The sequence below is a fragment of the Gallus gallus genome, chromosome 7, assembly GCF_016699485.2.
Source record: "Gallus gallus isolate bGalGal1 chromosome 7, bGalGal1.mat.broiler.GRCg7b, whole genome shotgun sequence".
NCBI lineage: Eukaryota > Metazoa > Chordata > Aves > Galliformes > Phasianidae > Gallus > Gallus gallus.
Genome location: NC_052538.1, coordinates 22009280 through 22023020, shown reverse-complemented (window position 1 = coordinate 22023020; position 13741 = coordinate 22009280). Strand labels below are relative to the sequence as shown.

General features: G+C 62.3%; 1 protein-coding gene and 1 non-coding gene across 2 annotated transcripts; both read left to right on the top strand.

The window, feature by feature from the left end:
• The first annotated feature begins 2131 nt into the window (after nt 1-2131).
• On the top strand, nt 2132-13381 carry WNT10A (Wnt family member 10A). The gene is made up of 4 exons (NM_001006590.1): nt 2132-2190; nt 4529-4791; nt 9487-9863; nt 12914-13381. The coding sequence occupies exons 1-4, from the start codon at nt 2132-2134 to the stop codon at nt 13379-13381; spliced, it is 1167 nt and encodes a 388-aa protein (NP_001006590.1).
• TRNAV-GAC lies at nt 10770-10842 on the top strand. Its single transcript has one exon. It is a non-coding gene; the product is annotated as a tRNA-Val (tRNA).
• Nucleotides 13382-13741: the final 360 nt, after the last annotated feature.

Genomic DNA, 13741 nt, shown 5'->3' with positions numbered 1-13741 from the left:
CTTGGAAGCAGTTATGTCGTTAGGGGCTGGAGGAGGATGAAAGCGTTCCCCCTCTGGTTTGCCTTGGCATCGATCTGTGCTCAGGATCCCAGCGAGCGCACAAACATCTGCACCGCCGCAGCCCAGGCACTGGGGACCCTGGAACTGCGGGAGACGCTTTCCATGGGCTCTGCCCCTGCAGTACGGACCTCGGTGGGGATGCCACCACGGTTCCCGAGGGAAACTGCACGGCCCCGGGGCCCGGCACCAGCTCGCAACTCATTGCCCAAAGGAAACGCGTTTTCCTCCCCGGTGCAAACAGGAACCGACACGCCGGCGAAGCTGGCAGCCCCCGCCAGCGCAGCTGTGCCGGCACAGAGACACGCGGCGCTCGCCTGGGGGGAACGCGCAGCCGGCTGCCGGCGTGGCGTGGGCCGTGGTGGCTGGGGACAGCGGGAGCTGCGGGGGCACCGCCCGCCCCTCCCGGCCACCCGCACCTGCTGGCTCCCAAAGGGTGCCGGGGCAGGGACCCGAGCTCAGGGGACAGCGCTGTCCCCACTGCCGGGATGGGGCGCACCGAAGCAGATGGTGCCCACTGACAGCCCACTTCATGTGGCTCTCTCTGTGCGTGCTCACTCCATGCCCCAATGTGTTCACCCTCTGCCCTGCACGCTCCCCCATGCAACACACACCCAACTCACACTGCACTCACCAACGCTCTGCACGAACAGCACGCCCCACACATGCACATTCACACCAAGCACACGCTCGCCCCACCAGCTGTGCACAGCTGCCATGCACTCCACACACATTCACCCCCATTGCTCCCACTTTCTCCACGCTCCTTGCACACTCACCATACACACTGCACCATGCACAATCCACGCAGCATACACCCTTCCCCTTGTCACGCACTCACTCGTGCTGCATACACTCCCCACACGCCCTATGCATGCTCACTCCGTGTTACACACAATCCCCTGTACTCGTGAATTCCCTGCCCGTGCCCCATGCACACCCATCCACACCCCGTGCACACTCACCCATGCCACGCACACCCACCCCACACCCCGTGCACTCACCTGCACTCTGTGCACTCACACCGCGCACGCTCACCCCACACTCCGCATACGTTCACCCCAAGCCACGCACACTCACCACGCTCTACGCACACCCTTTGCACCCTCACCCGGCTCCTCGCGCACTCACCCATGCCCACGGCCTCCTGCCCTGTGCCCACTCCCCGACCTCCTCGCACCGTGCACACTCACCTCGCACCCCGCTCAGCACCGTCCGCACACACGACCCCCGCACCCCTCACGCCCCGCTCCCCGCGCGCCCTTCCCCGTCCCGCACGCCTCATCCCGGCTCCCCGCACGCTCTTCCCCGCTCCGCGCCCGCTCCCCCCCGCGCCGCCCGCTCCCTCCCCGCCAGGCTGCGTGCGACACGCCGCCTCCCCGCCCCGCTGCCACCCTCTCTGCCCCGTCCTTCCCCCGCGGGCTCCTGTCTGGACGTGTCGGGACTCGGGCTCCGGGCGCTGAGTAATGCTCGGCGCAGCGCGATCCCAGGCAGAGCCGCCGCCGCCGCCGCTCCGCGCCCAGCGCTACCGGGGCGCTCCGGCCGCGACCCTGCCCGCTCGGCCCGGCGACACCGGCGGGGGGCGGCGGGGGGGGCCGCGGCTCCCCATGTGCCTGCGGGCCCCGAGGGAGCCCCCGCGCCGCTTGCCCGGCCACCCCCCCCGGGCGCCCTGCCCACGCCCGCCGCGGCCCCGGAGCCTCGGGGCGCCCTGGGGAGCGGCGGCCGAGGGCCCCCCCGGCCCCCCGGGCCGCGCCGCTATGGGGGGCTGAGGCGGGAGGCCGAGCGCGGCGGGGCGGCGGTGGGCAGGGCGGGGGGCACGCGGCCCTCGCCGGGCTCGGAGGGCGCTGGGGCGGCGGGAGGCGGCGGGGGGGGCATCCCGGGAGGATGGCAGAGCCGCCCCGGCGAGCCGAGCCCCGGCGCGCAGGGAGCCAGTGAGAGGGAGGAGAGGGGAAAACACAAACAAGCAAACAACCCACAACAAACAAAGCGGGCAGAGAGCAGCGCCGAGCCCCGCCGCCCCTGCCCCAAAGGCGCCCGCCCGCCCGCAGCCCGCACAGCCGCTGCCCCAGCGAAGATGCGCCCGGCCCTGGCCCACGGACTCTGCTCGCTGCTGCTCAGCCTCTGGGTACCCAGGTAGGAGCTGCCCCCACCCCCAGCGCCCCGACCGCCGGCCGGCCGCTGCGCACAGCCCCGCTCCGGGGTCGAGCAGCGGAGGGGGCTCCACGGGTCCTCCCCCTGCTGCGGTCCTCCCACCGGTGCGGTCCCCCCGCCGCCCCGCGCGCCCCGCCGCCCCGCTCCCCGCGCTCCGGGCGCTGTCAGGGCCGCTGCTCCCCACGCTGCGGGTGCTTCTCGTCATCCTGCCGGCCCGAGTCGCCCGAGCGGCTGCCCGGCCTGCCTCAGTTTCCCCGCTCTGCCCCGCGGGAGGCCGGGGGATGCGGGAGCGGCGCCGGGGGCCGCTGCCGCCGTCGAGGGAGAGGTGCCGCCGGCATCGGTGCCTTCGGGCTCTGCAACCGGGGACCGCGCACCGGGGCGGGGGATAAGGCCGGTTCCCCCCCCGCACCCACCCGGCTCTGCCGATCCCGAAGGCTAAGCGGGGCGGCTGGGGGCCGCCTGCCTTCCGGAACGCGGCCCCCCCCGGCACTCACCGCCCCCGTCCGGCTCCATCTCCCCGGGGTGAGTGGGAGCTCCCCTCCGCCCGCTCCGAAACTTGTGCGCTGCAGGCAGCCAGGGGTTAACGCTGCTGCTGGTAGGGGGGAGTCCCCCGCCCTTCCCCCTCCCTCCAGCCCCTTTAAATATAATTTGTTAACGTTGAGACTTGTATTAATTAAAGCAGCAGCCGCTGCAGCCTGTGACCCGGGGGCTTGTCACCGTGAAATCAAGTTTAAATCCTGATTTCGAGGGGGGAGAGAGCTGGGGGGAGAGCTGTGTCCTCCTAGGGACGGTGACAGTGACAGCCCCGTGCGGGTCTCTGGCTCCCATGAGCGCTGGGAGGAGCGAGAGGCAGCAGCGGGACCTGCCCTCCTCTCCTGAGGCCCTACAGAAGGGCCCCTGCCTCAGTTTCCCCTCTGTGCTATGGGGAGAGTGACAGCATTATCCATCCCCCTCCCCGGGGTGCTGCTGGGTGAAAGCGGCAGGCACTGGGGCCGGATCAGGACGAGCAGAGGATGAGGTCCTTGCTGTGCTTGGGGAAGGAGCTGCTGGGCCTGGGGATGGTGCTGGCCACAGATGCGCTCACATCTGCTGTCAGACAGGGAGTGTGAACGGGAGCAGGAGAGGGGCAGAGTTGTGTGCTATGGACAGATGTGCTCCCTTGCACTCTTCTCTGCTCCCACCTGCCTCGTCTCTCCCTGTTGGAGTCAGCGTGGATTTGTGCTGGGGCAGACCCACGGATCGCCCCATGGCAGTGGCGGGATGGGTGTAAACACACTTGGGAAGCTGCAGACAGCAGCAGCCCGACGCTGACAGCTCCCTTTCTCCCAACCAAGCTGTAATTGTGCAGGGATGCCAGAGCTGAGCCTTTCCTCCTTGGCTGAGGGAGTCAGCTCCTGCCTCCAGAGCTGCTTCTCTCCCGCACCTGGCAGGCCTTGAGGGAGCAGAGGTGGAGCAGCCCTCCTCCCCAGGGTCTGGCTGCTCCATGTGGGAGCTGCAGTCCCTCCTGTAGCATTGTCCTCCAAGTCTCACTTCTGTAACTGAGCTTCTAAGGGCTCCTGCACCCTGCTCCTCCCAAGATCCCAACTCCTGGTCGTTCTGGGGGACAGGGATCCCTGCCTGGAGACTGAGCTGTCCTGGGTGAGGAGCAGTACTGGACTCTGGTGCAAGGTGCAGGATGCTCCTTGGCATCCTGCTGGCTGCTGTGCACCCTGCAGGTCCTTAGCTTGCACACTGTGAGTCCTACACATCTTCTTCTCCACATCTGCCTTTGTTGGCTGTACCACCCTCATCTCCTGTCTCCCACACTTCATCCACCTCCCGGTCTCCCAGGACAGCATCTCTGCTTGGAGGAGTATCTGTACCCCACTATGGACCTTGTCCCCATCCACCTGCCAGTGCTTTCTGCCCTTAGAAGTGATTGCCATCACGGTCATTGGGGCTGGCATATGACTATGGATGGGTTTGGAATGACTGCCGGAATTTTGTGAGTAATGCATCAGGGTGCTCAGCTCTGAACTTCCCAGCAAGGAAAAGGCCTGTCCCTCTGGTCACCTCCCTTGTGAGGACCAGCAGTGCCATGCAGGGGGTGCAGCGTGGACAGAGCCAGACCTGGGGTGGATCTTGTGCTCTGGAGTCTCTGTGGATGGACGAGCCTGGGGAAAAACCTGCAGCTTGCTGATTTGCTGTCACCCGCAGGCAGCAGGCACGGTGTGGGGAGAGGAGCATCTCCCCTCCCATGTGCCCCCGCAAGGTCTTCCCCCTCCCCAAGCTCTCAGCACCTTGCTCACCCCAAGCTCACACGTTTCCCTTTTCCCCCAAGCTCCTGTTCCAATGAGATCCTGGGCCTGAAGCTGCCATCGGAGCCGGTGCTGAACGCCAACACGGTGTGCCTGACGCTGCCGGGGCTGACGCGGCGGCAGCTGGAGGTGTGCGTGCGGCACCCTGACGTGACAGCCTCAGCCATCCAGGGCATCCAGATCGCCATCCACGAGTGCCAGCACCAGTTCCGGGACCAGCGCTGGAACTGCTCCAGCCTCGAGACCAAGAACAAGATCCCCTACGAGAGCATCATCTTCAGCAGAGGTAAGGGCCAGGGGGCCGCTCTCCTCTTCCTCGCCCTTTGCCTGGAAACCGCTCTCAGGAGCCTCATAGACCCCCCCGTGGGCACTCCACATCTCCTCTGCAGCCCAGGGGACCGGGCCAGGCCTTCGGCATCCTGCAGGTGAAGGCAGGGACATGAAGAAGCCTGAAGGTCTGCCAGAGCAAGCTGCAGTAAACCTGGGTTCTTCTCCACGTGTCTTCTTTCTTGCCCTTGTCCTGAGCTGCCCAAAACTTTCCAGCATTCTCCCCCCATAGTTGTAGATGGATGCCTCACTCTGGGATTTGGTTTGGTGGATGGACTGAGCGTCTTGTCTCACTCCTGCTCCTATGCAGGAACAATGTTTTGGTGCATCATAGCGAGCAGAAGCAATGGGATGTAGGTCTGTGAGTCTGTCGCCTTGGTGTCTTGCCTTGGCATTGGCTGCCCAGAGCTGAGGGCTCTCTGTCTGTAGGACTGTGGGGCATGGAGGTTGGCTCACCTGGGAACAGGCTCCCCTGGGAGCTCTGCTGCCTGCATGGTGCAGCTCGGGGTGGTGGCCTGATGGTGGGACCTTCTGTAGGACTTTGGTGTGTCTTCTTGCTGTGCATGGAGCCTGGTGCTCAGCACACAGCAAGGTGCTCGTTGGTCCAGGCCATGGGTGGGAGAGGCCAAGGCAGTGCTGGTGGCAGCACCAGTGCCTCAGTGAGCAGTGCCCGGGTTAAGGCCTGGCAGGGAGGGTGGGGACCAGCAGCCCTGATAAGCATCGTGATTTCCAGGTCTTGGAGGAAGGTGTTTGCTTCTGCTCTCCTCAGGAGGCAAAGACACGGGCTCACTGGCTTGAGCTACTCCTGCACCCAGGTGAGGTGCCACCAGTGTCCCACCAGGGTGGTGAGAAGCGCCAGCAGAGCGTGGCAAAGAGGCACCATGAGGTCCTCAGTCCCAGGACACCATCAGTGGAGGCACGGAGATATTTCTGTCTCCTGCTGCCAGCACTTTGCTGTGATCCAGGAGAAGGATGGAGATAAAGATGCAGGGAGGTGGGCACCTCTTTGGGATGCAGGATGTGCTCTGAGCACCATCCTATGTGGTTGCTCAGAACCATTTTGGCATAGATCAAGTCTCAAGGCTGATGCCCTGATCTGCTTCCAGCCCACTCAGATCCCCCGATACTGGAGCTGGAGCTCTGGGCCCTGCCTTGCAGCTGCCACAGACACACGGGAATGGAACAGCCATTGGAGCAGGGATGCAGGGTGCATCTCCCATCTGCAGCCGGGAGGAGAGGCGAAGTGAGGGGTGCAGGCTCCATGCAGCAGGCATTAATGCATCTGGTCTGCAGGGAGCAGGTCTCTGCCCCATCCCTGCCGTGCCTGAGAACGCAGTGCACTCGAAGGATTGTTGTCTGTAACCCGAAGTGACAGACCCCTTTAATCTTTCATTCCTTTTCCCACTTCTTCTGCCATCAGTTCAGCCGTGCGTGAACCTCACTTTAAATTATTTGTAGCTGCCTTCTCCTCCCGCTCTCCCCGCTTCTCCCTGCTCCACCCCGTCCTCCCACATCTCACGCATCTCCCCAGCACCCAGCACCATACACCCAGCCCAGTTCGGTCCCACAGAGCTGGGGCTTGGTCCTATAGACTTCATGCAAGCCCTAGGGAGCTGGGAAGGAGCAGGGAGGCTTCACATTGGGCGTGGTGGGAACCCTATTCTGGACAGAAGAGTGGGGAAAAGGATGCCGATGGCCAGCAGGGGCAGATGTACAGAGATGTGCCATGAGCTGTGGGTTGTCCCTGGTACCCAGGGGCTGTTGGCTGGGCTGCAGCATGCATGGTTGCATGCCATAAGCTTTGATGGGGGTGACCCTTGTCCTGGTCCTGCACATGCCAATGCACCCATGGCGCAGTGCAACGCTGATACTGCCTGCCTGTGGGGCAGAGACTGCTTGAGGGATGCTGGGGGTCCAGTATGTCCCTGTGCCCTTGGCTCATCCCAATCCCATCTATTTACAGCTCTGAGAGAAGAGGGAACTGCATGCTGAGTGTCCTGGAGCGCAGTGTCCCTCTGATTTCCTTTGCAGCCTTTGGAGGCTGGGGGAGGTTTGCAAGCCTGTGTCCTCCCGGGAAAGACACTCGGGTGCCATGGGGGCTGTGGGGCGCAGCCAAAACCTGATTCACCCAGCAAGGAGGGGGGAACTCCCTGCCCCACTGGGAGAGCCAGGTGCTGAGTAACAGCCAGCTGTGAGCTGCACTTGGTGCGGGCAGCGTGCAGCGTGCAGCAGGCAGGTGCTGTTACAGCCATCCAGAGCTTGGGACCCCGGTGCCTGGCCATGCAGAGCCCCAGCCAAGTACCAGTGCCCGCAGACCGCAGTGCCTGGTCAGGCATAGCTGCAGCTGGGCTCTTGGCTGGGTTTTCACTACCCTCAAGCAAGCTGAGGACTTTGCCCACCTGGCCCTAGAGCACACGCAGGTGCTATGGTTGCTCAGCCACATCTCTGCGGGTGCCCACAGTCCCTGGATCTTCCCCCAAGGAGATGGGCACGAGCAATGCCCTTGGCGATGGGCTGCATCTCTTCTCCCTGCAGCCCATGGAGCTCCTGGCTGGCAGTGCCATGGGCAGATGGGAGCTGCGTGCTTAGAGCGAGGGCTCCAGGCTGTCCCTGGCACGCTTGGGAGGTGCAGGGAGGCAAGTCGCGATCTGCAGGGAGCCGTTTAGCGCCTGGCGTGGGGCCAGAGCCTGGCAGGTTCACCTGCAGTTTAATTAGGGAGAGGGGAGGGAGGGAGGGAGCGGGACTGGGGGAGAGGTGGCGTGTTGGGACCAGCCGGCTCTTGCGGGTGGTGGTGGGAGAAGAGCTAGGAAGAGTTTTATGGTGTACAGCGTCCAGCTCTCATTGCCACAGGAGCCCTTGGAGCCCATGGCCAGTTCTGGGCTGGGACCACCTCCTTGGTCCCACACCCTCCTGAGAGATGGAGCAGCTGCTGTGTGCACGGCAGAGTGCATCTTGGGGTCTCGCTAAATGTCCCCCATCTCTGAGGTGCCCAGAGACGGGGAGCCATGATGGAGAATTTTCCCTGCTAAGGAAGCCACTTCGGAGTCTGACCTGGAGACCCACGCCAGGTCTGACCCTTTTGGACCCATCATTTGCATATGGGAAAGAAAGATCTCTTAGTGGGTGCCCAACTGTCCTTCAAGTACGTGGCAGGCTGGGTCCTGGTTGCGCTGTCAGGGTCTTGTCCTCCAGTCTCTCTTCCCAGCAGGATGCAATGCTTCCCACAGCCCTTCTCCCTGCTTCTCCCATGGCTACAGCTTCATCTGCAGTTCCTGGAGGGATCTGGTGAGATGATCAAGGTCTTAGTTGGCTTGGGCAGCTGGAGAGCCTCTCTCTGAAGGGCTGATGCACACCACGCTTGGCTGTGGTTCCTGGAAAATCCTCCCTTGCCCAGACTGCGGTGCCTGTGGTTGTCACCTTCAGCCACCTTGCTCACTGCTTTGCTGCCACATCCGTGCTCTTAGAGTGAGGATTGTCAGCTGATCCTCGATGCAGAAATATATTGTCTCAGCTTGCTGCCCGGGGACCAGGGCATTGTCCATTGTCTGCCCAAGGCCCGGGGGATGGATGCTGTGGAGACAGGGACCTCTCAGCCTCATCCATCAGCTCCTGTGTGGCTGGAGGGCAGCAGGGGAAGGAGAAGGGCTGGGGCTTGACCTCACGGGTTTCTCAGCTGTGGAGGGCACTGAACCAACTCAGCCTCTTCACCAGCAAGGAGACAGGCTCAGTAGACAAAATGGGTGGGGTAGTGCTTCTGTCTGGTCTCCAGAAGGGATTTTAAGGAGATTCTGCATGGGAAATTGTGAGTTAGGTCAGGGAAACTTGAGAATGGGGCTAACGGAAAGGCAGGGCTGGAGAGGAGAGCGTGGAGCTGGTTGGAAGAGCTGGGCACGGGCAGGGGCAGGCAGGGGCACAGAGTGAGGAGGCAGCAGAGGGGCTGGGGGGTGGAGAGGGGCACAGGGGCTGTTCGGGTGTGGAAGTGTTAGCAGCACTGCCTCCCTGGGAGCTGCACCATTACCTGCCTGATGAAAAATGTTGTTCAACTTGTGCATTGGAAGGGACTGGCTCAGAGCAAGCTTGTCCAACACCGAAGAGAAGCTGGGAGAGGCTCCCAGTTGCTTTTAAGCAGCGCCTCGTTAATTTTTTAAATGCAGCGGTGTCAAATTAGCACACAAAAGAGCAGCACGACTTTAAATGCAGGTTTCCGAGATGCGTTTCATTTCCCTTTAATAAGATCATAGCGTTTGCTCAGCAGGCGGCCGCGAACCACGGAGGAGGCATGCGTGCTGGCGAGCATCACCAGCACCGAGCGCACACGTTGGGCAGCGTCCCTGTCCCTGGCCGCCCCATCTGCAGCTAATGACATGTGCGGACGTCCTCGCTCCCCGGCGTGTAACGACAACCAGCTGCCTGCCCTGGCAGGGCGCGGTGTGGTCGCGGCGCATTCTGGAAGTGGGGATGTGCAATTTTTCCAGCGTTGTATCGCATTTATAGGAGATTTCCGCAGCTGGGAGGGAGCCGACCTTCCTTTGGGCTGCACCCCCTCCTTGCTTCCCAGTGCTGGGGCTCAGGGGCGGGCCGCGAGCGCGCCCAAAGGGGTTCTGCTTGGTGCTCCACGAGCCCACCCTGAGCCCCGCTGTCTCCATCCTCGCAGGTTTCCGGGAGAGCGCCTTTGCTTACGCCATCGCGGCCGCCGGTGTGGTGCACGCCGTCTCCAACGCCTGCGCCCTCGGCAAGCTGCAGGCGTGTGGCTGTGACCAGAAGCGACGGGGTGACGAGGAGGCCTTCCGCCGCAAGCTGCACCGGCTCCAGCTGGAGGCCATGAACCGCGGCAAAGGCATGGTGCACGGTGTGCACATGGAGCACATGCCGGCCGAGACCCCCGGCCTCCAGGACTCCTGGGAGTGGGGCGGGTGCAGCCCTGACGTGGACTATGGGGAGAAGTTTTCCAAGGATTTCCTCGACTCTCGGGAAACCTACAGGGACATCCACTCACGCATGAGGCTGCACAACAACCGCGTGGGGCGGCAGGTGAGCGGCACCGGGGCGATGGCGGCGGGGACAGCAATCCCAGGTCTGGTTCCCAGCCTAGGCATCCATCCTCAGTGCCAGAGGGAATGTCTGCAGGCAGGAGAAGTCACCGTACAGCACCTCAGGGATCTGGGCTGTGCGGTCTGCTTGTCTCCAGGTGCAGGCAGGAGGTGGCATGGGGCTGGCAATGGCCTTGTCACTCATTTCTTGGTGGCTTCAGAGACACGAGCTAGGTGGGAAGGAGAAGGCTGGAGCTGGAAGAAGAGGAAGAAGAGGGCCAAAGGGATGAAGGAGGGAAAGGCAGTGATGCAGCATTGGTCAGGCAGGGTACCCAGCTCCAGAACTTTGGAGAAATGGGGGTGCAAGCCCTTTGGAGATTGAGTTGTAATGGTTGTGGGCGCTGTGTATGGGAGCCATGAATGAGAGCAGGATGGTGATGTCATGCCTAGCCACTGCCCCTGCGTGCCACAGCTCCTGCTGGGGCTGAATCTAGCCAAGTGCACCAGTTGGGGATGGATCCTGCACACTGTCCTCCACAATGCCATGCCATGCCCTCACTCCTAGGAACATCTTCTTGCACAAATAAGGAGCAATCTGCTGGGAATTCCCCAGGAAGGAGTGGCAGTGCTGGGTGCAGCAGCTCTGCGGTCTCCTCCTCTCCTGGGGTGGGAACACAGCTCTGGTCCGTCAAGCAGTGCTTGGCCACCACGTGCAGGGCACTGTCCCTTTCCATGCATCAGCCTTAAGCACTGCATCTTCACCACTGAGGATGCTCAGCATGTGCATCACGAGGGTGCTCTGCATGTAGGGAGGGCCAGCACACGCCTGGTTCCCAGCTCACACCCTGCATTGCCAGGGGAGGTGACGATCCCACGGAAGGCCACTGCTGGTGGCAGTGGGATGTGGGTTTCTGTAGTGTAGTGGTTATCACGTTCGCCTGACACGCGGAAGGTCCCTGGTTCAAAACCAGGCAGAAACACCCCTATTCCTTTTTCAAATCCAGCGGTGAAGCACAGCATCTTCCAAGCTAGATGGGCACTGGTCATCGTGGCCATGAGCTTCCATAGGGAGCCCGAGGGCAACTGGTTGCCCTGGAGCTTCCTATGCAAACCGAAGAGCCCAGCATGCAGGAGGCTCTGCAAGCCCTCCTAACCCGCCAGATCAGAGAGCAAGAGGATGAAAGGCAGCCTGGAACTACCCATTACCCTCACAACAAAGGGCTACGATAAAGCTCTTATGAGCGTGTCTGGGAGGAGCTGGGAATATGTGAAAGAAAGCACCAGCGAGTCTGGGCATGTGCTGAACGCGGGTGTCTGTGAGATGGGAGAGGGACCTGGCCAGGGTAAGGGTGCGTGGAGGAGAGATGGTGGCAGAGGTGCTCCTAGGACTCATGAGCGCAGTGGGCTTTTGCTCCCCATACAGAGGGAGGAGAAGCTGTCTGCGGGCCAGGATGCTGCCATGCGGGGCTTAGGATGCCTGGCATGGTGGCTTGGATGGTCCGTGTTGGGTCATCCATGCTCCATCCCCATGAGGACCGCAGCTCTACATATGGGTTTTCCTGGTTCAGCCACGGGAAAGGAGGTGGAAAGAGAAGGAAGGGATTGTGATGACAGCATGTTCCCGGGATGGCAGAAGCAGCTGGTGTTCCCTGCTGGCACACCCAGGGCATGGCAAGCGAATGGGCACAGCTCATGGCCTGTGAGGCAGAGGCTGTTCTCAGCAGGAGACAGGGCTCTCTGCAGGATGAAAGCCAACCTCTAGCCCAGCCCAGACCTCTGCGCCATGTGCCCCGAGCTCCAGGCGTGTTTCCCTGACCTACCTTCATTACCATAAGTGCTTAGCAACGGGGAGATTTACTCAAAAACAAGAAAACAAGCGGCAAAAACTACCCACCCCTACCAAAACAAGGCACTCCTTGTGCATGCATCTCCCCAGGGATGGAGCAGGAACAGACAGAGTGCACCTAGCAAAAGCGGGGTGGCCGGGGATGGATGGGACATCGTGGGATGTGGCCTCGCATGGCGCCACGTGTCCCCTCAAATCCCCGTGGAGCATAAGCATGCAATCCTATTAGCATGTGTGGGATGCTGTGTGCCAGCCTCAGCCTGGCTTGGGCACCCAGAGGGGTTGGGGTGTCCCCGTGGGAGGGGGATTTGCTGGGGCTGGGGACAGGTAGCCCCATAGGGAAACTCTTTCTCTGCATGCTGAGACTGGGGCTGTGCAGGAAATTGCCTCCCAACCACGACAAAGCTGGTGGCAAAGTGCTTCAAAGCTCCTGCTGCCTTCCATCTCTCTGTGCTTTGTAATTTGGAGCTAATTTCCCTTATTATGTAGTTACTTCTGGGCCAAGGGGTGCAGAGTGGGGCATGGGGACAGGCCTGCTAACTTCCTCGCTGCTCCTGAGGTAGGAGCAGGAGATGTTCAGTCCCTGAGCCAGGGATGGAGCCAAGGGCGGCACAAGCTGCTTCCATCCAAGATGTGCAGAGGCTCTGTGCCCATGGCGTTACTGGGCATGAGCTGTTTGCCTTGGCGTGGCCAAAGCAGCATCCCTGTCTGGGATGGCAGACCCTGGCTGCTGGCACTGTCCCCTCCTCCTGGCATAGCCACCATGGTCCTCCTTGTCCCTTGGTCAGCCACATTCCTCAGCCAACACAACTGCATAGAATCATCGAGGTTGGAAAAGACCACTAAGATCATTTAGTCCAACCATCAACCCATCCCCACTGTGCCCACTAACCACGTCCTCAGTGCCACATCTCCACAGTTCATCAGCACCTCCCTGGGCAGTCTGTGCCACTGCATCACCACTCTTTCTGAGAAGTGTTTTTTTTGTAGAGCACTGACTTTTATGGGAGCAGACACATGGCAATGGCCTCCCCACATCACAAGCCAGGACCGTGAGCATCTCTGGCTTCTGCTTGAAATTCAGCTCTTGGCATGACATGGTACTCCCACATCACCCATCCCCAGGGAGCTCTGTGTTGCTTTCTCCATCCCCCAGACGGCACATCTTCCCCTCTAACCACTCTGTCCTCCCCTCCGCCCCGCAGGTGGTGATGGACAACATGAGGAGGAAGTGCAAGTGCCACGGCACCTCGGGGAGCTGCCAGCTGAAGACCTGCTGGCAGGTGACACCCGAATTCCGCCTGGTGGGGTCCCTCCTCAAGGACCGGTTCTATGGGGCCACTCTCATCCGGCCCCACAACCGCAATGCAGGGCAGCTGGAGCCGGGCCACGCACGGCATCGCCGCCGCGCCGGCATCAGCGAGCTGGTCTACTTTGAGAAGTCGCCCGACTTCTGCGAGCGGGAGCCAGCGCTGGACTCGTTGGGCACCCAAGGGCGCCTGTGCAACAAGACCAGCCCGGGCATGGACAACTGCGAGAGCCTGTGCTGCGGCCGCGGGCACAACATCCTGCGGCAAACCCGCAGCGAGCGCTGCAACTGCAAGTTCCACTGGTGCTGCTTTGTGGCGTGCGAGGAGTGCCGCATCACCGAGTGGGTCAGCGTCTGCAAGTAGCTGCCCGCTCGCCCCAGGGTGCCAGGGACGAGCTCACCCTGGCGCTGGGGAGTGATGGATCCGCCGCTTCCCTCCGCTCCGGAGATGCTCAGCACGAGGGCCCTCCGAAACCAGCACTTTGTCATTGTCACCCAGGGTGGGGGCTGCTTGTGCCCACCCAGCCCCGCAGCACCGGGAGCGCACAGCCACGCTGTACAGACTGCTGACACCAGCACCGCTCGGGGGGCACAGGGTGGGCGCTGGGATGGGGTGGGGTGGGATGGGGATGGCGGGGCACGGGGTGGGAGGGCAGGGGGACGCACCGGCATCGCACACAGGCTCCTCTGGCTGCGTGCGGGGCTGCGCACCGAGTGGGATGGA